General features: G+C 39.6%; 6 protein-coding genes and 2 pseudogenes across 10 annotated transcripts; 4 read left to right on the top strand and 4 right to left on the bottom strand.

Moving 5' to 3' along the window:
- Positions 1-260: 260 nt before the first annotated feature.
- Positions 261-3,713, bottom strand: LOC104778070 (GATA transcription factor 28). The gene is made up of 8 exons (XM_010502436.3): positions 3,033-3,713; positions 2,176-2,502; positions 1,952-2,044; positions 1,742-1,875; positions 1,499-1,630; positions 910-1,015; positions 727-798; positions 261-622 (listed from the first exon to the last, which is right to left on the bottom strand). The coding sequence occupies exons 2-8, from the start codon at positions 2,479-2,481 to the stop codon at positions 557-559; spliced, it is 909 nt and encodes a 302-aa protein (XP_010500738.1). The 5' UTR covers positions 2,482-2,502; positions 3,033-3,713; the 3' UTR covers positions 261-556.
- On the top strand, positions 3,403-7,829 carry LOC104778068 (mannosyl-oligosaccharide 1,2-alpha-mannosidase MNS1). 2 transcript variants are annotated; one of them, XM_010502434.3, is made up of 14 exons: positions 3,403-3,761; positions 4,090-4,137; positions 4,414-4,572; positions 4,839-4,951; positions 5,087-5,152; positions 5,299-5,473; positions 6,025-6,114; positions 6,270-6,394; positions 6,487-6,552; positions 6,651-6,759; positions 6,842-6,940; positions 7,016-7,096; positions 7,184-7,354; positions 7,465-7,829. In XM_010502434.3, exons 1-14 carry the CDS (start codon positions 3,603-3,605, stop codon positions 7,681-7,683), a joined length of 1,680 nt encoding a protein of 559 aa, XP_010500736.2. In that variant the 5' UTR covers positions 3,403-3,602; the 3' UTR covers positions 7,684-7,829. The 2 variants fall into 2 exon arrangements, with proteins under 2 accessions (XP_010500736.2, XP_087363101.1); XM_087506975.1 differs by having other exon boundaries at positions 3,625-3,761; positions 5,087-5,165.
- On the bottom strand, positions 7,691-10,733 carry LOC104778069 (KH domain-containing protein HEN4). Its single transcript, XM_010502435.3, has 8 exons — positions 9,767-10,733; positions 9,289-9,675; positions 8,959-9,210; positions 8,654-8,867; positions 8,502-8,563; positions 8,343-8,425; positions 8,116-8,221; positions 7,691-8,033 (listed from the first exon to the last, which is right to left on the bottom strand). The coding sequence occupies exons 1-8, from the start codon at positions 10,373-10,375 to the stop codon at positions 7,896-7,898; spliced, it is 1,851 nt and encodes a 616-aa protein (XP_010500737.2). The 5' UTR covers positions 10,376-10,733; the 3' UTR covers positions 7,691-7,895.
- A 68-nt stretch (positions 10,734-10,801) lies between these two features.
- Positions 10,802-13,665, top strand: LOC104778066 (FT-interacting protein 4 pseudogene; annotated as a pseudogene). The gene has a single exon (XR_015594541.1). The product of XR_015594541.1 is annotated as an FT-interacting protein 4 pseudogene (transcript).
- Positions 13,666-13,785: 120 nt separating this feature from the next.
- Positions 13,786-16,081, top strand: LOC104778065 (uncharacterized). 2 transcript variants are annotated; one of them, XM_010502431.3, is made up of 9 exons: positions 13,786-14,181; positions 14,390-14,587; positions 14,695-14,797; positions 14,883-14,962; positions 15,038-15,115; positions 15,205-15,296; positions 15,382-15,493; positions 15,581-15,706; positions 15,812-16,081. In XM_010502431.3, the coding sequence occupies exons 1-9, from the start codon at positions 13,909-13,911 to the stop codon at positions 15,926-15,928; spliced, it is 1,179 nt and encodes a 392-aa protein (XP_010500733.2). In that variant the 5' UTR covers positions 13,786-13,908; the 3' UTR covers positions 15,929-16,081. The 2 variants fall into 2 exon arrangements, with proteins under 2 accessions (XP_010500733.2, XP_087363100.1); XM_087506974.1 differs by having other exon boundaries at positions 13,828-14,181; positions 14,396-14,587.
- Positions 16,082-16,554: 473 nt separating this feature from the next.
- On the top strand, positions 16,555-18,613 carry LOC104778063 (F-box/kelch-repeat protein At1g51550). The gene is made up of 2 exons (XM_010502428.3): positions 16,555-17,159; positions 17,389-18,613. Exons 1-2 carry the CDS (start codon positions 16,721-16,723, stop codon positions 18,390-18,392), a joined length of 1,443 nt encoding a protein of 480 aa, XP_010500730.1. The 5' UTR covers positions 16,555-16,720; the 3' UTR covers positions 18,393-18,613.
- On the bottom strand, positions 18,510-20,891 carry LOC104778064 (kelch repeat-containing protein At3g27220). 2 transcript variants are annotated; one of them, XM_087506970.1, is made up of 6 exons: positions 20,265-20,891; positions 19,703-20,121; positions 19,417-19,587; positions 19,230-19,335; positions 18,935-19,141; positions 18,510-18,858 (listed from the first exon to the last, which is right to left on the bottom strand). In XM_087506970.1, exons 1-6 carry the CDS (start codon positions 20,436-20,438, stop codon positions 18,688-18,690), a joined length of 1,248 nt encoding a protein of 415 aa, XP_087363096.1. In that variant the 5' UTR covers positions 20,439-20,891; the 3' UTR covers positions 18,510-18,687. The 2 variants fall into 2 exon arrangements, with proteins under 2 accessions (XP_087363096.1, XP_087363097.1); XM_087506971.1 differs by having other exon boundaries at positions 18,935-19,113; positions 19,205-19,335; positions 20,265-20,664.
- LOC104778062 (serine/threonine-protein phosphatase 7 long form homolog) lies at positions 20,603-22,569 on the bottom strand (annotated as a pseudogene).
- Between the last annotated feature and the right edge of the window lie 642 nt (positions 22,570-23,211).

Genomic DNA, 23,211 nt, shown 5'->3' with positions numbered 1-23,211 from the left:
AAATATCTTCCACCAATTCTATGTAAAAATCTCTTGTGCCATTGAAACCAAAGGATCAGTCACAGTCGCACTGAACCAATTTTTTGTTTTCTCCCTTTTTTTTTTTTTGTCAATTTCCTTTGGCTAATATAAATATCACAAGCCTTTTGTTTTTTGTTTTGTATTTCAGTTAAACAAGTTTGACTTAGAGAAGCCTTAGGCATTGAAAGAGGAGATAACATGATCCACTTCACATGGGGGCTAAGAAGACACTCTTTTGGTGAGATCTTAAATATTGTTAGTTGTCTCATAAAGATAAAACAGAGTCTTCAACATTACATTACATCAGAGTTCAGACAGTCTATGGACCAATGCAACAACGGCCTATGCAGCATTTCAATATCATAAGATAAGCAATCATCGCAGTGCAATATAATAAGCCGATTACATAAGTGACAGATCAAATCCGGATAACCTATATCGACTCAGATTCTTTCAAAGGGAATGATAAAGCTACAGCACCTGAGGTGATTCTTGAGATCTTCTCTTGCTTGTAATGGCAAGAGCCAATGTGTTCTCACTGTGAGTCGCTTACGTTATTGGCCACTGATATCATCAATTGATCAGCCTCAAGATTTGCATCCTGCAAAAATATATCAGACGTCCACATGTCTATATAATAATAAAGACGAACCAAATTTTGTTTAGCTCAAAAAATTTGTCTGGTCAAAAACTTATGTTGCTTACCTCATTCTTACTTAAAGGAACATTTAGGGGTGTCTGAGGAGAAGCGCCTTTGGATAAGTCCTTAAGGGCACCCTGAAATTATAAATGTCGTCATTTAGACAGACTAATTATCGAACCAAAAGTGCAACAGAGTGAGAAAGATAGAGAGAGAATTGTTCAATTGAGAAGCAAGTATCAGCTTGCCTTGTTTGCCCACATAAGTCCACATGCATTGCACAGTGTTCTAGGCCCTGCAGGTCCACGCCGCATCATTGGAGTTGACTTCTCGCCGATTCCACAGTGCCGGCATCTGACAGGTTCCAGAACCATTCAAAGGAAGTAACATCAGATATGTTGATTATATCTTCTTAAACAAATTCTGGTTATGCCAAAAAATATTCATCATTTACAAAGACTTTAAACGACAGCTGTTTATCCCTAAGTCACTATCTCATTTGCAGGATTCAAAGATTAGTTCATCACAACCTGTTCTAACCAATCATCTATCACAGCAGTAATTTTGCTGCAGGCATGGGAGAGCATTAGATAAGAATTTGTTTGTACAAGTCCTTACAAATGAATATAGGCCATACATATCCTACATATTACATATGAAATGCGTATGTCTTGGATCATTGATAGATTTCAGAGTTCTAGTATCTCTACAACGTCTCTGGAAGCAAAACAACTTCTTAAGATGCTTAGCAAACTCATAATCTCTATGTTAAGTTGGTTCAGATTAATAAATAAGTCAGATACTTGAAGTTTATATTCAGAGCATTTATCAACTTACGAGATCTCTTGATTCTGCGCCTCGCTACCTTCTATAGCCCAGGTTTGATTAGACACCCAGCTAGATCCAGCAGATGCAGCTTCATCATTGTTCGACTTAGCAGATGTGAACTGTCCTTTATTGCGTTGCATCCTGTATAACGGAAAAAGCAAAAGCAATCAAAGAGCAGACCTTCATTACGAGGGTGCAAACTCAAAAGGATGTATCACTAGACTAAGTTGTTGATTTAGACATCAAATGTACCTCAAAGCAACTTCCTTGCGGACTGTATACCGAATCTTCTTATCAAAATTCCTACCTTTTCGCTTCTCTCGAAATCTGACCAAAGAAGCTAACCGCTGTGGAATACTAAACCTTTGAGGAGTACCAGGCAAACCCTGTATCGTTTATCTGTCAGCAATGCACAAAGGAAGTGAACTTATGTCCCAAAACTAGTATCGAATGTTTTATTACCAATGCCCTATTGTTCTGATGAGCTGATCCTAGGCTTGTAGGGGGTGCCTGAGGTAATTCTCGTCCACCCAATAATAGAAGCACGGCTTGAACCTACAGAAAACGTTGAAAAGAAAACAAGAGGCACTCGCACATAAGACTCACTAAGTGGAGAACACAAACCAACTAGTCAGTTATAGTCAAAATAGATTTATAATGTAACGAGAAAATAAAAATTGAAATACCTTTTCAGGCAACACACTGTCAAAAACGTAGACTTGGCCCTGAAAAGACAGTGTCAATTGATCTCCTTGTTCACTACCACGGTCGACTACTTCACCACGATTGTCTGTTATATTTCCCGGGTGAGAAGGAATGTCTGCTTCCACTCCCTCACTCATTGCACCAGCATTGCCACCATCAGCATGGTCATCAACCATGCCGCTTCCATTGTGGATGTGATGCAAAGCATGATGTTCATATTGCACATGCATTGGATCTTGAGCTTCTCCAATGTGCATTCGAGCATTGCTTCCATGAAGGTCATCCATGGTTGCTTTTCATCAATTAACCTGGTTCAGAATGTGTCAGTGAAATAAATTTACATCAAAATCGAAATTTTAAATATAAACACCCAAGTTTTCAAAAACAAAGGGTTAGAGCAAATAAGCACGATTCAGAGATGATCAGCCAAATTAAATCAGCTAATTTCGAAGGAGTCAGTGTAGGACTTCAAGCTTTGATAAGAAGTCAGTGTAGAAGAGCAGCCCCTTCTATAGAACATATAGATGAGAAGATCGGGATTTTGGACATAAACTCAAGTAACAACAACCAGAAAACCTAGTTTTGAACATTAAACAGAGACACCAAGTTCCAATCAACAAGCAACAGAACCTAATTGCATCAACCAGATCCAACCCAAAAATTCTAGCTTTCCACTCTTTAAGCCTTACACAGACCACATCATACCAAGTCCACAATCTAACTCTTAATTTCAACCAAACAAAACAAAAAAAAAAACCAGCAAAATCCTGCAAAAAAGCTATTGAAATAGCTTTCTCATTACGATAAGAGAAACCAAAAAAGACTTCAGATGAGGTACCTAAATCGTGGGAGCAACACCAGAAGAGAGTAATGAAGAATGTCGAAAGGCTCCAGGAGAAACCAAATACACACGAAGGAAACGGTGAAGAAGATGATCAATTGAAAAGCTCGGAAGCGACGAACAGCAGCAACCCAAAAAGGAGAAGAGAGACCAAAGACTAGAACACCAGCGAGACGAATACAGAACCGGAGAGAGCGTGAGAGAGAGAGAGAGACGGAACGGTGAGGGGGGGGGGGGCTAAAGAGACTCGATTTATTAATTTATTATGAAAAGAATAAATAAAGGAAAGTGATGGAGAAAATATATAATTTGTTTTTTTTTCTATTTTCTTTTGTAAAGTTTCATTCTTTTTTCGTCTCTTCCTTCTACACTCAAACTTAAAATCGGATCTATAGCTTTGGCTACCTGAGAAAGCTAATCTCTTCTTGTATAATCTCTCTGTTCTTACTCTTTCGGATCAGAGGATTTCGAAATTTGAAAGCTTTTGGCTTTTTGTCTTCCTCTGTTTCATGGACACTGATTTCTCAATTAGTCTCTGTTTTTGTTGAGTGGTGGGGGTGAGATCAGATGGCGAGAAGTAGATCGATCAGTGGTTATGGGATATGGAAATATTTGAATCCTGGGTATTATCTCAGACGACCGAGACGTTTGGCTTTGCTTTTCATCATCTTCGTCTCTGTTTCTATGGTTGTCTGGGATCGTATAAATCTTACCCGAGAACATGAGGTATATGTTTATTTATCTCATGAACTCTGCATAGACTCTGCCTAGGAGACAGGTCTTGTATCATTATACCTCATTGGTAGGCATCTTCGAATGGTTTAATTGCCTTCATAGCTTAAGGTCTATAAGTGAGATTAAGAACGATGGTATCTTAATTTTGCTAGAAAAGAGCTCTAGTTAATATTTTGTGGGTTTAATTCAGCAATTCCTGATTAAGAAACTATGTGACCAAAAGGTACTAAAATGAGGACATTAATTGAATGATTCTCTTGTGATCATTTCTCACTTGTCTTTTACTGTCTCTGTCTAATAGTTTTATTATGTCTTGCAGGTTGAAGTTTATAAGTTAACTGAAGAAGTTTTACGGTTGGAGCAGATGGTAAGATTATATATTTTCCTCTAACTCTAGACTTCGAGGATTTCTTTGGTTAAGTCAAGACCCTGTTTTCGCCCTTTCTTCCATCTTCGTGTGCGCGTCTGTTTTAAGTGATATGTATGAATTACTAGAGTAGGCTTCATTTCTGGAGATATGCATGTTGAAACCTACTTAGTATTAGATGGACTCTGAGTAACCTAAGACCTACTGAATCTTGAGGACTATGTGGGTTTGTAATGTTTTTGTACTGTTTAGCTAACTAGCTATATTTTCTGCTAGTTAGAAGAGCTTAAAGGTGAAGGAAATAAACCTCTGAAGACTATGATGGATGCCCCAGAAGATCCAATTGAAATCCAGCGAAGGCAGAAAGTTAAAGAGGCAATGATCCATGCCTGGAGCTCATATGAGAAGTATGCATGGGGAAAAGATGAGCTTCAGGTAAAATATTATTTTCAAAATAAAATTCTCCATTGCCTATACATTATCTAGTTACTATGGGATCTACGAATCAAAAATGATCTTAACATTTGATGCCTGCTCCTTCAATATCGTGTTGAGCTTTTTGTTATGAACTTATCTGAAGTAACCACACTGTACTTAGGCCTGCAAGTATTTTGTTAAGTACTCGGATTATTTTCTGCTTGCACTCTGTAAATCTCTGTTGGTCTGAAGCTATATTTGTTTCTTTCCTTTTTTATTGTCAGCCGCGGACAAAAGATGGCACTGATAGCTTTGGTGGTCTTGGAGCAACTATGGTAGATTCATTAGATACACTCTATATAATGGGTCTAGATGAGCAGTTTCGAAAAGCCCGAGAGTGAGTAATTACAGGCTCTTCATGATTATGCATCCTTTTTTCTAAGTCGCATAACTGTTCCCGTCCATTAACAAAATCCAATTTCTTACGAGGCAATATTTGCCCATCTTCATTTGGTCTTGTCTTCTAATGCAGTTGGGTCGCAAGCTCATTGGATTTCGACAAGGATTATGACGCCAGTATGTTTGAAACAACCATAAGGTTGCTTTAACAGGTTTACTGTGTTTGTTTTCTGTATCTATTGTAGGAAGAGTCAGTTCATATCCAGTTATTAGTTGGTTCTTGATTGACAAGAGTTGTGGAAGTGGAACGGATATATTTCATCTGCTTATTTTATTTGTTTTCAGAGTTGTAGGCGGACTTCTCAGTGCGTATGATCTGTCTGGGGACAAAATGTTCCTTGAAAAAGCTAAGGATATTGCAGACAGATTATTGCCTGCATGGAATACTCCAACGGGTATACCTTACAATATCATCAACTTGAGAAACGGAAATGCTCACAATCCTTCGTGGGCGGCAGGGGTGAGTGCTAGATTACTGAGAGCCCTGTCTGTTGTATTGTGTCATCATGATCATGAGAACAAGGCATTGGATGTAGATCTTCTTAAAGCCTAACATTAGATGCACATTTTTCTCGTTTCTTGAGATCATGGCCATTTGCTCCAGGAACTGTGTGCTCTTGTTCTCTAGTTGACTTAGGGTCCTGATCATGTTTCTCAAGGACTCCTTAGACTCTACCTTAGAGGCTACTGATAGCTTAAAACTAAGTTCTGACCACTTTAAGATGCTTCAGCCCCGTTTACAAACTTAGATCTGGTATCACCAGAAACAGAGTCTTCTTGTTTCTCTTTATGCAACAATTAACATTCTTATTTGAGGCTTAGACTTTAAACAGGGATTGCTTTTAGAGTTGATGGTAACTATAGTTTCTTAACTAAATATATTTTGTTTCACTAGCAATCACATACAACGTGTTTGGAATGGGTACCAAATGCCATGGAGTTTAGATATGTTTCTTTGAGACATGTGGTCTGTCAGTTTTAGCTGATTGTTCCTTGTTTTTTCTTTACTAGGGAGACAGTATTCTTGCAGATTCCGGCACTGAGCAGCTCGAGTTTATCGCCCTTTCCCAGAGGACAGGGGACCCAAAATATCAGCAGAAGGTACATGTGTGGTTTATAGATCATGGGAGATAATAAGTTTGAGTATGTTCAGCGCATGGGTGTGAAAAGAGGGAAATCTATCTGCGTTAGTATTATTGCTGAGGTAATCATTTGCTGCTCAAGATTGACTTGTTTGATTAACTCGTGTCTCTCAGGTAGAGAAGGTTATTACAGAACTGAATAAAAACTTCCCTGCTGATGGTTTACTTCCCATCTATATAAATCCGGAGAACGGTAATCCATCGTACTCTACCACAACATTTGGTGCCATGGGAGATAGGTAGTTTCTTCCACTAAATCTCATTGTTTGTTGTTTGGGTCTTCTGACCCTGACTTTGTTCTGTAACAGTTATTAATAATTTGGTTTTACAGCTTTTATGAGTATTTGCTCAAAGTTTGGGTGCAAGGGAACAAAACATCCGCGGTGAAACCCTATAGGTAAGTAAAACTCGACGCTGATATATATATATACCCAAGTATTTCCAAGAATAGCAAAAATTGTAGCGACTAAGTCTTTCTCAATGCAATGAATTCAGAGATATGTGGGAGAAATCAATGAAAGGTCTGTTAAGCTTGATCAAGAAATCAACACCGTCATCATTTACATATATATGTGAGAAGAACGGAAATAATTTGATTGATAAGGTAAATACTATCTATCTAATATCATTTCTCTACGTCGAGAACTTTGCGGGTATGACATTGTCTCTTTCTCGATTATATTCAGATGGATGAATTGGCATGCTTTGCTCCTGGAATGTTGGCTTTAGGAGCTTCAGGTTATGGCCCTGATGAAGAAAAAAAGTTTCTTTCACTCGCAGGAGAGGTACATTAGAATCTCTAGAGCTTTAGTAAAGTTTCTGCTGTCTGCTTATTGCTGTTTCCTCCCATTTTACTGCAGCTTGCCTGGACTTGTTATAACTTTTACCAATCGACACCAACGAAACTCGCGGGAGAGAACTATTTCTTTACTGCAGGCCAGGTTGGTAAATAATGGGTTTATTTTGCGCATCTGTTTGTATATTAGTTGGTTGGTTTGGTCATATCCACAAGCATGTGATTTTAACAGGACATGAGTGTTGGAACATCTTGGAACATTTTAAGACCAGAAACCGTTGAGTCGCTGTTTTACCTCTGGCGATTAACTGGGAACAAGACATATCAAGAGTGGGGATGGAATATATTTGAAGCATTTGAGAAGAACTCTCGCGTAGAATCTGGATACGTAGGCTTGAAAGATGTAAGTTTCTTCTGCGAGGCTGACATTAACCAATCAGAACCCTCCTCGAAAGGGCATCTCCATCTTTCCGAAACCTGAATCGTTGTTAATGTATGATTCTCCATTTTCAGGTCAATTCAGGTGCTAAAGACAACAAGATGCAAAGCTTCTTCTTAGCTGAGACTCTTAAGTATCTCTATCTTCTCTTTTCGCCTTCATCGGTTATTTCATTAGACGAGTGGGTTTTCAATACAGAAGCTCATCCACTTAAGATTGTGGCACGGAATGATATGCGTAAACCAACTATAGCGCTACGCCAGAGGCGGTTTGGTCATCAGGTTAAGGGCTAGTAGACAGTTTCTGCTCAAATGGATTTTGATTATATTTCAACAAAGGTTAAGGCACAATGTTGTATCAGTTTCGATAACAGATAAAGAACAGATGGACAAAGTTTTTGCCACAGCAATTAGTAGAAGTACTTTACTGTTTCTTATGATTTTTGGATTTTTAGAAGAGACTTCTCACTTGACTATCATTTTAAACACTTTGCAAATGAGAACACTCAAGATTGACCACAGAGAATAAAAGCATGAAGAAGGCTCTGAGCAAAGTGAGCTTGATCCGATGAACCTGAGACAACAACCAGTCCTTCAGTAGCCCCTGCTTTTGGATCATGCACAACCACATTCGCTCCTGATACCTATTTATTTTGGTTTACAAACAGTAATCAGATGCAGCCTTTCAAAAGGATCGTCTGCTCATATATACTATTGGCAACTTACCTGCTTAATGTAATTCAGGTTACTGCAGTTCTCACCATAGACATGGCCTAAGTATGCTTGAGGAACCACAATCTCCACATTTGCGCTTGTCATTGCTGGATTCTCACTGCCAATACCATAACCAAAAGGCAATCATATGAAATTAGTGGATAAACTTGCTTCGATAAGTTTCTGGCATTCAAAGTCATTTGCTTTAAAGTGAACAAAGAAGACGACATGAAAGTTACCTGCCAATGGGTTCATTTCTCAAAGCAAACCCATGGTTTACATCTGGAGGAACCATACCACCAGGATGGCCATCAACAACCGGCTGGCAATGGTGAAATTTTAATCAGAAAACGGACATGACAGATAATAGAGGAATAAGAATCATTGATTTTACATACCTGCGGGGTCCAAGACATTGGGGAAGGTGGTCTGTCAAATCCAGGACCATGACAATGTCTTTCTGTATCATATGTAATAAGTAGACATCATTATGAACTGAGATAGATGCATGTATCAACTGGTAAACATGGGTTAGGAATAGATCAAATACCATGGAATGCTCCTACTGGAGAATGGTAACGATCTGGAGATGCTGGATACTGTCTCGGTCCAAATGGAGGAGGCGGTTCTGGATACGGAGCCATGAACGGCGGAGGTGGACCACCCATTCCTTGAAAAGGAAGTCTTCCAGGAAACATCGCTTCACGAAGCCTACTTGTTATTTGGAACAAAGCATCTTGAACAGTCTTTAAATTGCCAATGACCTACCAAACCAGAAAATTGTTGTCAAATTACAAGAGAAGTGCTGAGTCGAGAAACTTATCAGAGCATAGGTGTTATATATATATATTTTACCTGTACAATCTCATCATGTTGAGATTCATACTTTGTCGCTTGATCTTTTGCAAAGACGCGTATGCTGGCACCAGTTGCTCTCCTCATTTCACTTATTACATGACCCCCTTTACCCAATAAACGACCGATATATGGAGAATGCACAAGAAGCCGGGCAACAACTGCAGCACTAGGCTCAAATCCAATCTCAACGATTCTATTATGCACACGCATCACTCCATCTTGAGCAAGAGAGTGCCTTCTCTCCAAGTTCTACAACAATGCAGACTGATGACACAGAAATATTCTATAATATACATAAAACCATGCTTTTGGATCGAATAAACATACCTCTCGTGCGGATATCACAATAATCCGCTCCTCTGAATCATGAGTCGGATCAGACACCTTGATGGACGCACCAGTTTCGTTTTGCAGACCACGAACCACAGCTCCACCCTTCCCTATCAAGCTTCCAACTTTATCAGCAGGGCATAACAGCCTAAACGCAACCTCCTCTTCAACAACAGGTCTATTAAAAGGTCCAACATCTTCAGGCATTGGATTGGGAGGAGGAGGATGATCCCATTGAGGATGAAAGTCCATAGAATGATACTCAGGCGGATAACCAGGCTGAGGAAATGGACTCTCTTCCCAAGTTGGAGGTGCACCACTCTCTTGAAGACAGTTCGTAACCAACAAAAGCGCCTTCTTTACACTCGAGAACTTTCCAGTCATCTTCATACCAAAAACATCACTCAAATCAGCCAAAAGCACTTATACTGAATTAGCCACAACTATACAAGAACACTGGAAAGGACTGACTAACCTGAATCACAACATCTCCAGGGAAAGCACAAGGAGGAATCTGATCAGTAGATGAAATCCTAACAGTAGCTCCACTATCTTCTTCAAACTTCTGAATCATCATCCCTCCTTTACTCATCATCAAGAAATCAACTTGATTGCTTCTAACGATCATCCTACACAATCCTTCACTCTCGCCTTTATCCAATTCAGCACCGTCGGCAGAAGCAGCATCGTCACCAAACACTATTCTCTCTAAAACCCTAAGCAAAGCCATCTGCGCCGAAGACGGCGCTTCCTCGTCATTTCCTCCACTCGTCCCAGCACACTCGCTCCCTTTCTCTTGCTTCGGCTCTTCCGAGCTAGGGTTATCTGGATCACACGCATTCGAGTCTTCCTTCTTCTTTCCGCTAGGTGCGATGATCAACACTACACGCTCTTCTGAAGGAACGGGTATGTCATCGATGACGCGGATTTTGGAACCGGTTACTGATTGGAGGTGGCGAATCACAGAGCCGCCTTTTCCGATTATTGCACCGGTTCTTGAGGCGGGGCATAGTAGGCGGAAATGTACAGACTCTGCCGTCGCCGCCGGTACTGTCGCCGGACGCTTAGAGGAAGAGAACTCCATTGGCGTAATAAACACAACGGCGTCGTTTCGACCTTACCATTTAACTCAAAAGTGTAGTGTTTAAAATTATCCTGATTTTGGTGTATAGTTTAAAACATAAAAAAAAAAAAAAGAAAAAATTAATTATATTTGCCAAAAAAAACATAAATTTTTGTAAAATGAATTTTGAAATTTTGAAATAAAAAATTTTAATTTTATATAATCTGTTAAAGTAGATGATTTGAGTGTTGATTGAATTAAAAGTTATAATCATGACTTAAAACTACTCTGAGTTGCCTTTCATGAGCTAATCTTTTTATTTGTTGTCAACAAAAAAAACTTAATTTCGACATTGAAAAAAGAGAGAAAAAATAGTAATAATTCCATATTGTAGTCAAAATTTTCATGATATTTGGTTTGTTTGCCAACTCATTAAAATCATTTTGAATTTTAAAAAGAAATTTGAAAAAAGAAAAAAGCAAAAAAGCAAAATGAAGAAGAAGACAAGAAAACCTTTCACCTCGGTCTCTCTGTCACTCGACTTCAATGTGTTTACTTTTTCTCTCACTACTTACACAGTCCTTCTTTTTCTAAAACTCTCTCAATGCTTATCTTCTGATTTTACGGGGAAGAAGAAGAAGAACAACAACAAAAGGGTTTTCTTTTTTTTACTTCTTTCTATTTTTTAGGGTTTTAGAGTGTGAAGCAGCAGATCCTGAGATTTCTATTTTTTTCTGGGGTTTGATGTTGTTTTGTTTGAAGATCTAACTTAGATCTAGTGGGTTTTGAAAAAACAAAAAAAAAAAAAAATCAAAACTTTGCTAGTTTCGAAGATGCAGAGACCACCTCCTGAAGATTTCTCCTTAAAGGAGACTAAGCCTCATCTCGGTGGAGGCAAAGTCACCGGAGACAAGCTCACGACCACATATGACCTCGTTGAGCAAATGCAGTATCTCTATGCTCGTGTCGTCAAGGCCAAAGATTTACCTGGTAAGGACTTAACTGGTAGTTGTGACCCTTACGTTGAAGTTAAGCTTGGTAACTACAGAGGAACCACTAGGCATTTCGAGAAGAAATCTAACCCTGAGTGGAACCAAGTTTTCGCCTTTTCTAAAGATAGGGTTCAAGCTTCTTACCTTGAAGCTACTGTCAAGGATAAAGATCTAGTTAAAGATGATTTGATTGGTCGTGTTGTGTTTGATTTGAATGAGATTCCTAAGAGGGTGCCTCCTGATAGTCCTTTAGCTCCACAGTGGTATAGGTTAGAAGATGGGAAAGGTCAGAAAGTTAAAGGAGAACTTATGTTAGCTGTTTGGTTTGGTACTCAAGCTGATGAAGCTTTCCCTGAAGCTTGGCACTCTGATGCTGCAACGGTTAGTGGAACAGATGCTTTAGCTAACATCAGATCTAAGGTTTATCTGTCTCCTAAGCTTTGGTATCTTAGGGTTAATGTCATTGAAGCTCAGGATTTAATACCGAGCGATAAAGGGAGGTATCCTGAAGTGTTTGTGAAAGTGATTATGGGAAATCAGGCACTGAGGACTAGAGTGTCGCAAAGCAGGAGCATTAATCCAATGTGGAATGAAGATTTGATGTTTGTTGTAGCTGAGCCGTTGGAGGAGCCTTTGATTCTAAGTGTTGAAGATAGAGTTGCACCGAATAAAGATGAAGTCTTGGGGAGATGCGCGGTTCCGTTGCAGTATCTGGACAAAAGGTTTGACCATAGACCCGTGAACAGCAGGTGGTTTAACCTCGAGAAGCATGTTATAATGGAAGGAGGAGAGAAGAAAGAGATCAAATTCGCCAGCAAGATTCACATGAGGATTTGTTTGGAAGGAGGGTATCACGTACTTGATGAATCTACACATTACAGTAGTGACCTCAGACCAACTGCAAAGCAACTATGGAAGCCTAACATCGGTGTGCTTGAGCTTGGGGTCTTGAATGCGACGGGTTTGATGCCTATGAAAGCTAGAGAGGGTGGTAGGGGAACAACGGATGCGTACTGTGTGGCAAAGTATGGGCAGAAGTGGATCAGAACCAGGACAATCATTGACAGCTTTACCCCAAGATGGAACGAGCAATATACCTGGGAAGTGTTCGACCCTTGTACAGTTGTTACGGTTGGTGTGTTCGATAACTGCCATCTACACGGTGGTGACAAAAACAACGGAGGAGGAAAAGATTCAAGAATTGGGAAGGTGAGGATAAGACTCTCTACTCTCGAGGCTGATCGAGTCTACACACATTCATATCCTCTTTTGGTGCTACATCCTAATGGAGTCAAGAAAATGGGAGAGATTCACTTAGCTGTGAGGTTTACTTGTTCTTCATTGCTCAACATGATGTACATGTATTCTCTGCCTCTCTTACCGAAGATGCACTACCTCCATCCTCTCACAGTTAGCCAGCTCGATAACTTAAGGCACCAAGCGACTCAGATTGTGTCGACAAGGCTAACACGAGCAGAGCCTCCTTTGAGGAAAGAAGTTGTTGAGTACATGCTTGATGTGGGATCTCACATGTGGAGTATGCGTAGAAGCAAGGCAAACTTTTTCAGGATAATGGGAGTTTTAAGTGGGATCATCGCTGTAGGGAAATGGTTTGAACAGATCTGCGTATGGAAAAATCCGATAACAACGGTTCTAATCCACATTCTGTTCATCATCCTTGTCATCTATCCGGAGCTCATCTTGCCAACCATTTTCCTCTACCTCTTCTTGATTGGAGTTTGGTACTATCGTTGGAGGCCAAGACATCCTCCTCACATGGACACACGTCTCTCACACGCTGACTCAGCTCACCCTGATGAGCTCGATGAGGAGTTTGACACTTTCCCTACTTCCCGACCATCAGACATCGTCAGGATGAGATATGACAGGCTCAGGAGCATTGCTGGTAGGATTCAGACAGTTGTTGGTGATCTTGCAACTCAAGGAGAGAGACTCCAGTCGTTGCTAAGCTGGCGTGACCCGCGTGCCACTGCTCTCTTCGTCCTGTTCTGTCTAATAGCCGCAGTGATTCTGTATGTGACTCCCTTTCAGTGGGTGGCTTTTATCATTGGCTTGTATGTGCTTAGACACCCGAGGCTCAGGTACAGGCTCCCATCAGTTCCACTCAACTTCTTCAGGAGGCTTCCTGCAAGAACTGATTGCATGCTCTGAGTTCCTTAACTCTCTCTTTAAGATTTCTCCATTTCAAAAATAACAATCATTTGGTTTCGTATTTGTTGCGCATTTTATGATAATCTCTATTAAGACATGGTTGTTGTTGCCTTGTAAGATAATTTTATGTTTTGGTTTTTGCATAAAGTAGGGTTCTATTCTAGCTTCACATTGATTACAAAACAAATAATTCGAACGAACAGAACAGAATTAATTTTGGTTTAACAAAACCTATCCTCAAAACCTAAAATACTTAAACCGAATCGTACCAAACCGAATGTTCAAACCAATTAATATTCATAACCAAGACATTGTAGCAAGGGGGAGATTCTAAAAAAAAAGTTGGGATTTTTGAAGCGATCTTGTTGTCCTCTCTCTCTATCTACAACAATGGATGTTGCTATCTTTAATTCGTCAGTGTACGTTTCCAATATAGCAATTACGAAGGCTATCTTCAACCCGAATCCACCAGCTCTATCTTTGTCTTCTTGTTGGCTCTGCAATTCGTCAGCCAAGCGAATCACTAAAGTGAGGCTCAGGGAAGGATCGAATCAAGGGCTTCGTCGTCTACATGCTCTGTTTCACAACGATGAGGCACCAAGTGAAGGCGAAGATCAAAATGGGTTTGGTTTGTTACCGGCGGATATATTCTCTTTATCTCAGGTAAATGAGGTTATCTCAGGATTGTGTTTTTGTCTAGATGTCTGTGGTTTGCAGTTAAAGACACTAGCTTTATGGTGTTGTATGCAAAGCTTTGTCAAGTATTGAGCTTTTTCGATTAATGCCAAAAACTTGAACTTTGTAGGCTTGTAGTTGATGATTTTGTAAAGATGCATAAGATTGATTTGGTTCTTGTAATGTGTTTGTGAAGGAGAAGTTTGGAAGTAATGTAAGTGGTGAAAAGGGTAGTGGTAATATAATCGATGTGGAGACATCTCTTGCAGTTCCTCATAGTGGAGGAACTCGAGCTGGGCTCTTTAGAACCCCAATTTCCGGTGGTGTACAAAGCGCAACCTCTGCTCATGGTTTACCTCGACCGGCTTTAGCTGTTAGGAACTTGATGGAACAGGTAAAAAGGATTATTTCCGTTTGTTCCCTTTTATGTTCTCGATGAGGAAAGATAATAAAGTTTCATGTATCTCTTTGGTTTTTGGCGTTACTGGTTATGTTTTGAAGGCCAGGTTTGCTCATTTATGCACAGTGATGTCTAAAATGCACCATCGTAGAGAAGGGTACCCATTTGGATCTTTGGTAGATTTTGCACCTGATCCGATGGGACGTAAGTCTTCTTCTCCTCGAGTCTGTCTCTTTGTATGCGTTTGCTTACATGCTTGACAGTGGATTCTATTCTTTGTGTGTTTCAGACCCAATATTTTCATTTTCACCATTGGCTATTCACACTCGGAATATCTTAGCTGAACCTAGATGCACCCTCGTTGTTCAGGTAAACATTATCGATCATATATTGGTGTTTCTTCCCTTATTTTGGTTCTCTGAGTGTGGATTTGGTCATTTTCAGATACCCGGATGGAGTTGCTTATCGAATGCAAGAGTAACATTATTCGGCGATGTCTACCCATTGTCAGAAGATCAACAAGTGGGTATCTTTGATTTAACCACTCAGTCTTGAGTCATACATGAGATGTTACCTGCTTAACACTGTTATTTCTGTTACTGGATTTCCAGGAATGGGCTCATAAGCAGTATATGGCTAAGCATCACCAAGGACCTTCTCAACAATGGGGAAACTTTCACTATTTTAGAATGCAGAACATAAGGTTTTTGTGTGTTCTTATTCAATTTTAGCCACTCCATATTGTAATTACATATCGGAATATAATCAAAATCTCGATTTGTTCTCAGTGATATATATTTCATTGGAGGTTTTGGCACTGTCGCGTGGATCAACGTCAATGAGTATGAAGCTCTTCAGCCAGATAAGATAGCTGTTGATGGAGGTGAGAAAAATCTAAAGGTGAGTTTTTCAAAAACCCGTTAAACCATTGAGCCTGCTTAGTGACTCAAAAGTGGAATTTTAATTTCATTCTAAATCATGAAATAGGAACTCAATGCAATCTTCTCAAAGCCAATTAGAGAGCTATTGTCTATTGAAGCCGAGGTAGACGATGCTGCTATCATTTCTGTAGATAGCAAAGGGATCGATATAAGGGTTCGTCAAGGTGCTCAGGTAAATAATATATGTAACAAATTAAGAACATATCTTTACAATGATTTTACAACATAAGCTCTCTCTCAGTTTGTGTGTGGTGTATTCATAATGTTATTTGTGCAGTTTAACATACAAAGGCTAGCCTTTGAGGTAAGTGTTGGTGTTGAGACTTTAGAAGAAGCCAAATCTGCTCTGTGGAAAGTGATAGAGAAGGGCAAGTTGCACAATTTGCAGAAATGACTCAATGGTTCGATGGATTTGCAGAAATGACACAAAGCTTTGATGAAGTGAGCAGTGTGTAAAACAAAACCTTCATTTGAGTAAATGAAATCTAGACAATTAAATAGATTGTAATAAGATTGAATTATGAGATAATGACAAAAATTGTATCAACATCAGTCATCATTAGGAGAAAATGCAATTATTGAAAAGATAGGGCTAGAATCAGTAGCTTTTATAAATAATCTGGGGGCGTTATGATGCAATTTATCAGTAGCTTCTAAAATTTTGAACTTTGTAATCTCAGAGTAAGATGCAATTTATTGGAATTCAGGGCTAGAGTAGGAGATTCTCAAAAGCGGGGGGTGAATCCAAAGTTTCTAAAAGTTTTGTGATTTGTGAAACACTAGGAGATAGATGCAATTATACGATAATATTTGGCTACAAACAGAAGTTCTTATAAAATATCTGGGCGTTAACCAACCATATGTAGTCTTGCAAAAAAGTTTGAAATTTGTAAATACGTGGGTGGTGAAAGAAGCAATTTATTGAAATATTGGGGTCGAAAAAGGAGATTTATCATAAATTTCGTGGGGTGTTTTTCGAAGTATTAAAAAAAGTTTTGAAATTTTGTGCGGGCAGTTTTTAATCCAAACAAGGAAAGAAAAAAAACAAAAAGGAAGGATTTTTATTTTTAATTTTTTACCGTAAAGAGGAGAGTAAAACAGAGACACAGTGACGAATACAAGAATCATCATCATTCCCAATAATTCTCACCAACAAATCAAATCCTTCTACTCCGATTTCAATCTCATGGCGGCGGAATCAGCCAGAAGAAACTCATCTCCGCCGTCTACCTCTCAGTCATGGTCAATCCCTATAACCAATTTACACGATGACCATCTCTCAACCATCTTGCTTCTTCTTCCCGTAGATTCAATCCTCTCTTTCTCAATGACCTGCAAGAGATACAAGTCTCTAGCTTGTTCCGACAGTCTCTGGGAAGCTCTCTGTGAACGAGAATGGGGCTCACAGTCTCTGGATGCTTTAAAGTTGTCATCTTTACGAGATGGGTTTTCGTGGATGATGATGTTTCAACGAGTTTATAAGATGGATTCTGTTTGCTGTCACAAGATCTCAGACCCAGATGATGATGTTGAGGCATCTTCTTCTTTTCCGATCCCTAGAGCTTCTCATTCTCTCAACTTCGTTAATGATCATCTTGTTCTCTTTGGTGGTGGTTGTCAAGGAGGTTAGAGCTTTTGCTTTCCTTAAGCTACTAATATCATCATCTTTCTGAATTCTTATCTTGTTGAAAGCAGATTGATTTTTCGATGTTCGATGTGATTGAGTTTAGTTTTCTGCTTGGTAACTTTTGATGAGTGTGTTAGGCACACGACAATGATGGTAGTTGGATTATTAGGTGTATTGCTTCATTCAACTTGAGATCTTTGTGTATATTGCTTTGTTTTTCTTTTCAGGACGCCATCTTGATGATACATGGACATCATTTGTTGATAAGAGTAATCAAAAGATATTGAAATGGAAGAAAGTCGAATCAGGGACTCCAAGTGGAAGATTTGGACACACCTGCATTGTTATAGGCGAGTATCTACTCTTATTTGGTGGAATAAACGACCGTGGAGAGCGGCTCAACGATACATGGATCGGTCAAGTCTTTTGCCATGAGGGACTCTCTTGGAAACTCCTCAATGTTGGACCTTCGCAGCGGCCTCGTCCTCCTCCTCGTGGTGCTCATTCCGCCTGTTGTATTGCAGAGACGAAGATGGTTGTACATGGTGGAATCGGGCTGAACGGAGTCAGGCTTGGAGATGCATGGATTCTAGAACTTTCTGAAGATTTCACATCTGGGACATGGCACATGGTGGAGTCTCGACAATCACCGCCACCGCGCTCAGGACATACTTTGACTTGCATTAGAGAAAACCAAGTGGTTCTGTTTGGAGGCAGAGGATTAGGATATGATGTGCTTGATGATGTTTGGATCTTGGATATTCAAGAACTGTGTGAAGAAAAATGGATACAGATCTTCTACGATTTCCGGGATGTCCCTGAATATGCATCATTGCCTCGGGTTGGTCACTCAGCGACTCTTGTATTGGGAGGTCGGATCTTGATTTACGGGGGTGAAGATTCTTATAGGCATAGGAAAGATGATTTCTGGGTGTTGGATGTTAAAACCATTCCTTCTTCAGGTTTACAACCACAAGGAGTTAGTTTAAACGGATCTTCTGTGTGGAGAAAGCTTGATCGAATCTCATACGGACCAAAAAGTAGGTCTTTTCACCGTGCCTGTGCTGATCTTTCAGGGAGATTTGTATATGTGTTTGGTGGAATGGTTGATGGTCTTCTTCAGCCTGCAGCATCGTCTGGTCTAAGGTTTGACGGAGAGCTTTTCATGGTGGAGCTTGTTCTTGGCTTCTCTGATCTAGACAATCAACAAAGACCTGGAAAAAGCATATAATAGTAGTGGTGGTTCCTTTTTTTGTAAATTAGCAGGTTGTGTAAAATTGTATTGATAAACCAGAAATGGAACTCCATCATTACAAACTCTCTGATTAAAGAGAAACACATAAAGCTGTGTTTTCAAATTGTAACTTTATATATAGATTCTGATTCAGTTTACAATATACAAACTGCCATGACAGGGGATGTAAATATGTAATGAAAGGACTTGTTTTTAAATTAGGCTCAACGAATGCAATATATCGTGATCTTTAGAACTACAAAATCTTCTATCAATGATAATTTTGCTTGCCTCATGGATGGAGTATCAGTTTGGTTCTCCACATCTCTGCAATGACCTTCCTCGGGCCAGGATCATCTGGACCCTTGTCTCTTTGTCCTGAAGTGAAGTAAAGCTGTCCGTCCCAATATCCAACCAGCGTTGTTTTCACACGGTATGGTAATTTCCCAATGACATACCATTTCTGTAGAGAAAGCCAAAATCATTAGTGATACACGAATCTTGGACAGGTTTGAGCATAAAGGCTTCATTTATTTTACCAGTGTATTCAAGTTGAACTGGAAGATTTCACCGACAAGAACCATCTTTTTGGTTTCAGGATGCTTCTCTGTTGTGCCTCCAACGATTACAATGGAGTTATTAACCACTTTCCAAGCAAATTCAATATGGGAATCCGGTTTTGGCATTGGCGGCATAACTTTCCATTTCATTTCCTCATCTAACATATAGACATCACTGAATACCACCTGAATCAAAGTAGAAGAACTCATGATATAGAGCATAATTAACAGAATAACAGCTTGGTTTACCTTGTGGAAGGTATTTATCCAATACCTCCATACGGCGTGAGCATTTGAAGATGGGAGATCCAGGCTTAGCCATGAAATCACCTTCTTGACCACCAATTACAAATAGTCGGTCATCAACTACAACACATGCCCTACAATGGCACATAAAACATGATGATTTAAGATTTTATTTCGTCAAATGTTTTACCCACAATAACTTGTTAAATAATAACCTGTGAGGTCCTCCGCGAGGGATTGGGATTTCACTTCTCCACTCATTTTCCAATGGTTGGCCATCTTTAACCGCAATGCTCCAATGTTCAAGTCCTGGTGTAAATCGATTCTCCTTGCTTCCGCCCATCACATGGAGTCTTCCTCTCCAAAGCTGAGTAGCCGGTGCATACCTGAATGTTAAAATTGGCAAATCATTTCTCTCAACATTGTCCATCGTCAAAAGAGAAACACATAGCATAGTATAATGAAAAAACGTTGAAACTGTATCTTCTTGTTACACAGTACCTAGGAACTGGTAACGGAACAAAGTCCTTCCATGTATTTGAATCGGTATCAAGCACAAATGTTTTAGCTGTAGGACCTCTGCATTGCGGACCAAACTGACCAGTAACAATATAAATGTATCTCCCATCCGTTACCATCCCTAAATGAGAATGAGCCATCTCTTTAGGCATATCGAATCTTCCTCCCCACGAGTTAGCCGTGAAATTGTAGATATCAACATGTGAATGCACAAGATTAATGTTTCCATATCCAGCAAATACATATAAAAGATCCCTAATCTGAATTGCAGCTCCATCTAGCCGAGCTACAGGTGAAGCTGCCATCTTCTCCCATGTCAATTCAGGACCAGGCAAATCTTGAAACGTGTTAGATAGTTTCCTCTCTTTCACACTCTCCTTCTTCTTCTTACTATCCTTCTCCTAAAACCAGCAAAAACAGAGTAAATTCACAACTCAAAACCTCAATGCAAGTATTAAGTAAGAATCATATTCCTGAAGCTAGATATTGCTAATTTCAGATGTCGAGATCTTAGTTACATCAACAACAGATCACACAAACTCACCTGGCCGGGAACGATTACGGTAGTAAGGGAAGAGGGTAGGGATAACCCGGCGGAGATTGCGACGGAGGAGAATCTATGAGAAGTAGCCCAGAGGAAGTCGGCAATGAGTCCGGTAGCTAGAAGCGCGATGCACGAAACCAACACTACCTTCCCGTACTTGTGCTTCCTCACCATATCTCTCTGTCCTCTCTCTACTAAATTGACATAACCCTTTTTAGAGTTTCACAAATCTCGAATAAATTTGAAACCTTTTTGGTGTTTTCTCAGACGAGCTTGATGAAGGATCTTGATCTCCGAGATAGTGTTCCTTCCTACCACCGGCAGTGAACATTTATGACTAAACCAATATAAACCAAATTTATTGATAAATCGAACCAAACCAGAAATTAAAATGTCCACACCAAACCAAACTAAACCAATACACAAAACATCATACATAAGGTTTGTGGTCTGACTCTATAGAGTATAGAGTGATAAGTTCTCCATACAATAAACATAATATGCAAAAGAACAAACAAACAAAAATCATAGCAACGTTAATTATTTGTGACATTGAGATCCTCTTGAAGAGTGGTTTTCATTAGATGGTCTCTGAACCATACTCTTATTTGCTTTACTTCCACTTTCGTCATTCCCTCTAGATTTGATATTCGGAGCAATGGTGATGTCATCATCTTTTTCATCGTCTTTGTGATCCATAGAACTCCCATCATCCTCACGAGCACGCTTGCTTCCCTTGTTTCTTAAATGCGCACTTGTTCTCTTCATCAACTCCTCCTTAAACAACTGACTAAGTGGTAATTCCGTTGAAGCTGATGCACCACTACCACCAATCTTGTCTTTCTCTATCTCGAATCTCAGATTTTTCGCTAACTTGCGCGTCTTAAATCTTTTGACTTTCCTAAGAAAGCTCTCTCCCCACTTCTGAAGCACTTGACCCAAAGGCTGCACATCATCATCATCATCATCATCAATTCTATTACTTGCATTAAAAGTTTCAGTTGATTCTGAAGGACTCAGAAACTCCGAAATAAATTTCAACCACCAGTCTTGATATCTTTCAGTAACAGAAGTCGTAGCAAGACAAGAAGGCATGTACAGCTTTACACCATCAAGAGACTTATTGTAATCATCCCATGCCTCTTTCTCTGTGAAGCTTTTTTGATCAATAACTAATCCAGGAAGATCCTGAGTCATCCCGAACTGCATTGCCACTCGATTCGGATAGTAATCCTCCACAATACCAATCCCAACAAGATGAGAAACTCTCATACAGCGAGCAAACGAAACAAAGTCATCATCAAGATTGTCATCAACAGTCATCCACATAGCTTCTTCAGGGTAAAACCGAGGAGGGTTCCAATTCTTTAAAGGTTTAGTGTAAGGACGCCAATCGAAATCATCAAGATTCAATCTCACATTCTCAGATGTTTGTGGCGGGTAGTCCCACCGAGCTATTCTAGGTTCACCTTTTGGTATCCCTCTAGCTTTTGGTCTGGTATTCTTGAATCTCTCCCATGCCCATACTTGGACTAACTTAAACAGTGATTTCAGAGTAACATTTCTAGTGGACTTTTCACTAGCAAAAGGTTGAATTTGACCCAAATCACTGTATAGTCTTGCTAGAACAGCAGGAGCAAGAGCAATCCTTTCACCTCTAGCTAAACGAACAGCGATAGGGACAACTTGTTTCGAAATAGAACGGCGAGACATATCCGGGAAAACAAATTGCGAAAGCCACATTACAAGGAAAGCTTCATGCTCCATTTGATCACCTCTACCCAAGAAGCTCGAAATCCATAATCGTCGTCTCACTAACCCATCCTGGCCTCTATTCTCATACCTAGCTTTCTCCAGGTTCTCTACGGCATCTCCCATCTCTGAGCTTCCTCCTAAAGGGGCAAAAATAGGAGAACCCAAAACAGAAAACCCTAAAAGAACCAGTACATCTTCGAGGGTTATCGTTGCTTCACCCCAAGGGAAGACGAATGATTTGGTTTCAGGACACCATTTCTCAACCAGAGCTAGAATCAAAGACTGATTTTTAGGGATTTCGTATGCCGATGCCTTGATTGCCTCAAAAATCCCAGCTTTTCTCCAAGTGGGTTCGTGCAAAGCTTCCATTTTTTTAGCCCACGATTTGAAATCACGACCTGCAGACCAAACCATTGAAAGAAATCCTAGAAAATGACTCCTTTAGGTCTGATGAAGAAACACAGAGACGGTGACGAGGAAGCTCAGCTACAGCACCATCAATGGAGGAGGTTACATAAGGTTCTTTTTGATTTCCCTGACTTGAATCCATACAAGGAGAAGAAAGAAGACCAAAGCAAAGCCTTTTGTGTGTTTCTTTCGAGACCTTTTTAGAAGATAAATTGTGTTCTCTTTTTCATTTTTTCCTTTTTAACATTTGAAATATGTCACATCAAAATCTATGTTGCAGATACAGAGAGAGATGCTGGCGTGGGAATCGAACCGTTTTCTTTATATGGTAACTAAAAGTAATTAAAGTCGCCATTGAAGTACTAATCTAACCATGCTTAACCATTCGGTCCGGTTTATTTAATCTTTTTGGTTAGACACTTTTGTTCTAGTTGGACTCTATAATTCAGCTCTGGTTTAGTTCACTTTGTTCAGTGTTACACTTAAAATGTGCACCTTTACTTCAAAGTTCAAAGTTTCAACCTGTTTTGATCCAATTGAAACCAAGTAATGATTCAGTCATGGTAAGTAACAGATGCAGCCTACTTATGTGTTTATTAAAAGAAGGTAAAAAGAAATCACCAAAAGGGAACCTACTTATGTGTTTCAGTTACTGTGTTGATTAGCATTCATAAAATCCTGTTTGTATTGTAGATGACATATTATCCTAAAACTGTAGTGTTCTCTTTAATCTTCTCTTTGTGTTCCATTGTTATGTACGACCTCTTTGCTTCTTATATATACA

This window comes from Camelina sativa, chromosome 3, assembly GCF_030686135.1.
Source record: "Camelina sativa cultivar CO46 ecotype springtype chromosome 3, ASM3068613v1".
In the NCBI taxonomy this organism is placed as follows: Eukaryota; Viridiplantae; Streptophyta; class Magnoliopsida; order Brassicales; family Brassicaceae; genus Camelina; species Camelina sativa.
This window is presented reverse-complemented; position numbering and strand designations above follow the sequence as displayed.

Excerpts from the sequence above, each read along its gene's own strand:
- LOC104778070 (XM_010502436.3), bottom strand. The coding sequence starts at position 2,481 with ATGGATGACCTTCATGGAAGCAATGCTCGAATGCACATTGGAGAAGCT. Across the intron at positions 2,045-2,175 it reads ACAGTGTGTTGCCTGAAAAG|GTTCAAGCCGTGCTTCTATT; the intron begins GTATTTCAATTT and ends CGTTTTCTGTAG. Across the intron at positions 1,876-1,951 it reads ATCAGAACAATAGGGCATTG|GGTTTGCCTGGTACTCCTCA; the intron begins GTAATAAAACAT and ends TAAACGATACAG.
- LOC104778068 (XM_010502434.3), top strand. The coding sequence starts at position 3,603 with ATGGCGAGAAGTAGATCGATCAGTGGTTATGGGATATGGAAATATTTG. Across the intron at positions 6,553-6,650 it reads TCCGCGGTGAAACCCTATAG|AGATATGTGGGAGAAATCAA; the intron begins GTAAGTAAAACT and ends CAATGAATTCAG. Across the intron at positions 6,941-7,015 it reads TTCTTTCACTCGCAGGAGAG|CTTGCCTGGACTTGTTATAA; the intron begins GTACATTAGAAT and ends ATTTTACTGCAG.
- LOC104778069 (XM_010502435.3), bottom strand. The coding sequence starts at position 10,375 with ATGGAGTTCTCTTCCTCTAAGCGTCCGGCGACAGTACCGGCGGCGACG. Across the intron at positions 8,868-8,958 it reads AACATGATGAGATTGTACAG|GTCATTGGCAATTTAAAGAC; the intron begins GTAAAATATATA and ends CTGGTTTGGTAG. Across the intron at positions 8,564-8,653 it reads TCCAGTAGGAGCATTCCATG|AAAGACATTGTCATGGTCCT; the intron begins GTATTTGATCTA and ends CATATGATACAG.
- LOC104778065 (XM_010502431.3), top strand. The coding sequence starts at position 13,909 with ATGGATGTTGCTATCTTTAATTCGTCAGTGTACGTTTCCAATATAGCA. Across the intron at positions 14,798-14,882 it reads TGCACCTGATCCGATGGGAC|ACCCAATATTTTCATTTTCA; the intron begins GTAAGTCTTCTT and ends TGTGTGTTTCAG. Across the intron at positions 14,963-15,037 it reads GATGCACCCTCGTTGTTCAG|ATACCCGGATGGAGTTGCTT; the intron begins GTAAACATTATC and ends GGTCATTTTCAG.
- LOC104778063 (XM_010502428.3), top strand. The coding sequence starts at position 16,721 with ATGGCGGCGGAATCAGCCAGAAGAAACTCATCTCCGCCGTCTACCTCT. Across the intron at positions 17,160-17,388 it reads TGGTGGTGGTTGTCAAGGAG|GACGCCATCTTGATGATACA; the intron begins GTTAGAGCTTTT and ends TTTTCTTTTCAG.
- LOC104778064 (XM_087506970.1), bottom strand. The coding sequence starts at position 20,438 with ATGGTGAGGAAGCACAAGTACGGGAAGGTAGTGTTGGTTTCGTGCATC. Across the intron at positions 19,336-19,416 it reads CCTCGCGGAGGACCTCACAG|GGCATGTGTTGTAGTTGATG; the intron begins GTTATTATTTAA and ends GTGCCATTGTAG. Across the intron at positions 19,142-19,229 it reads AATGCTCACGCCGTATGGAG|GTGGTATTCAGTGATGTCTA; the intron begins GTATTGGATAAA and ends ACTTTGATTCAG.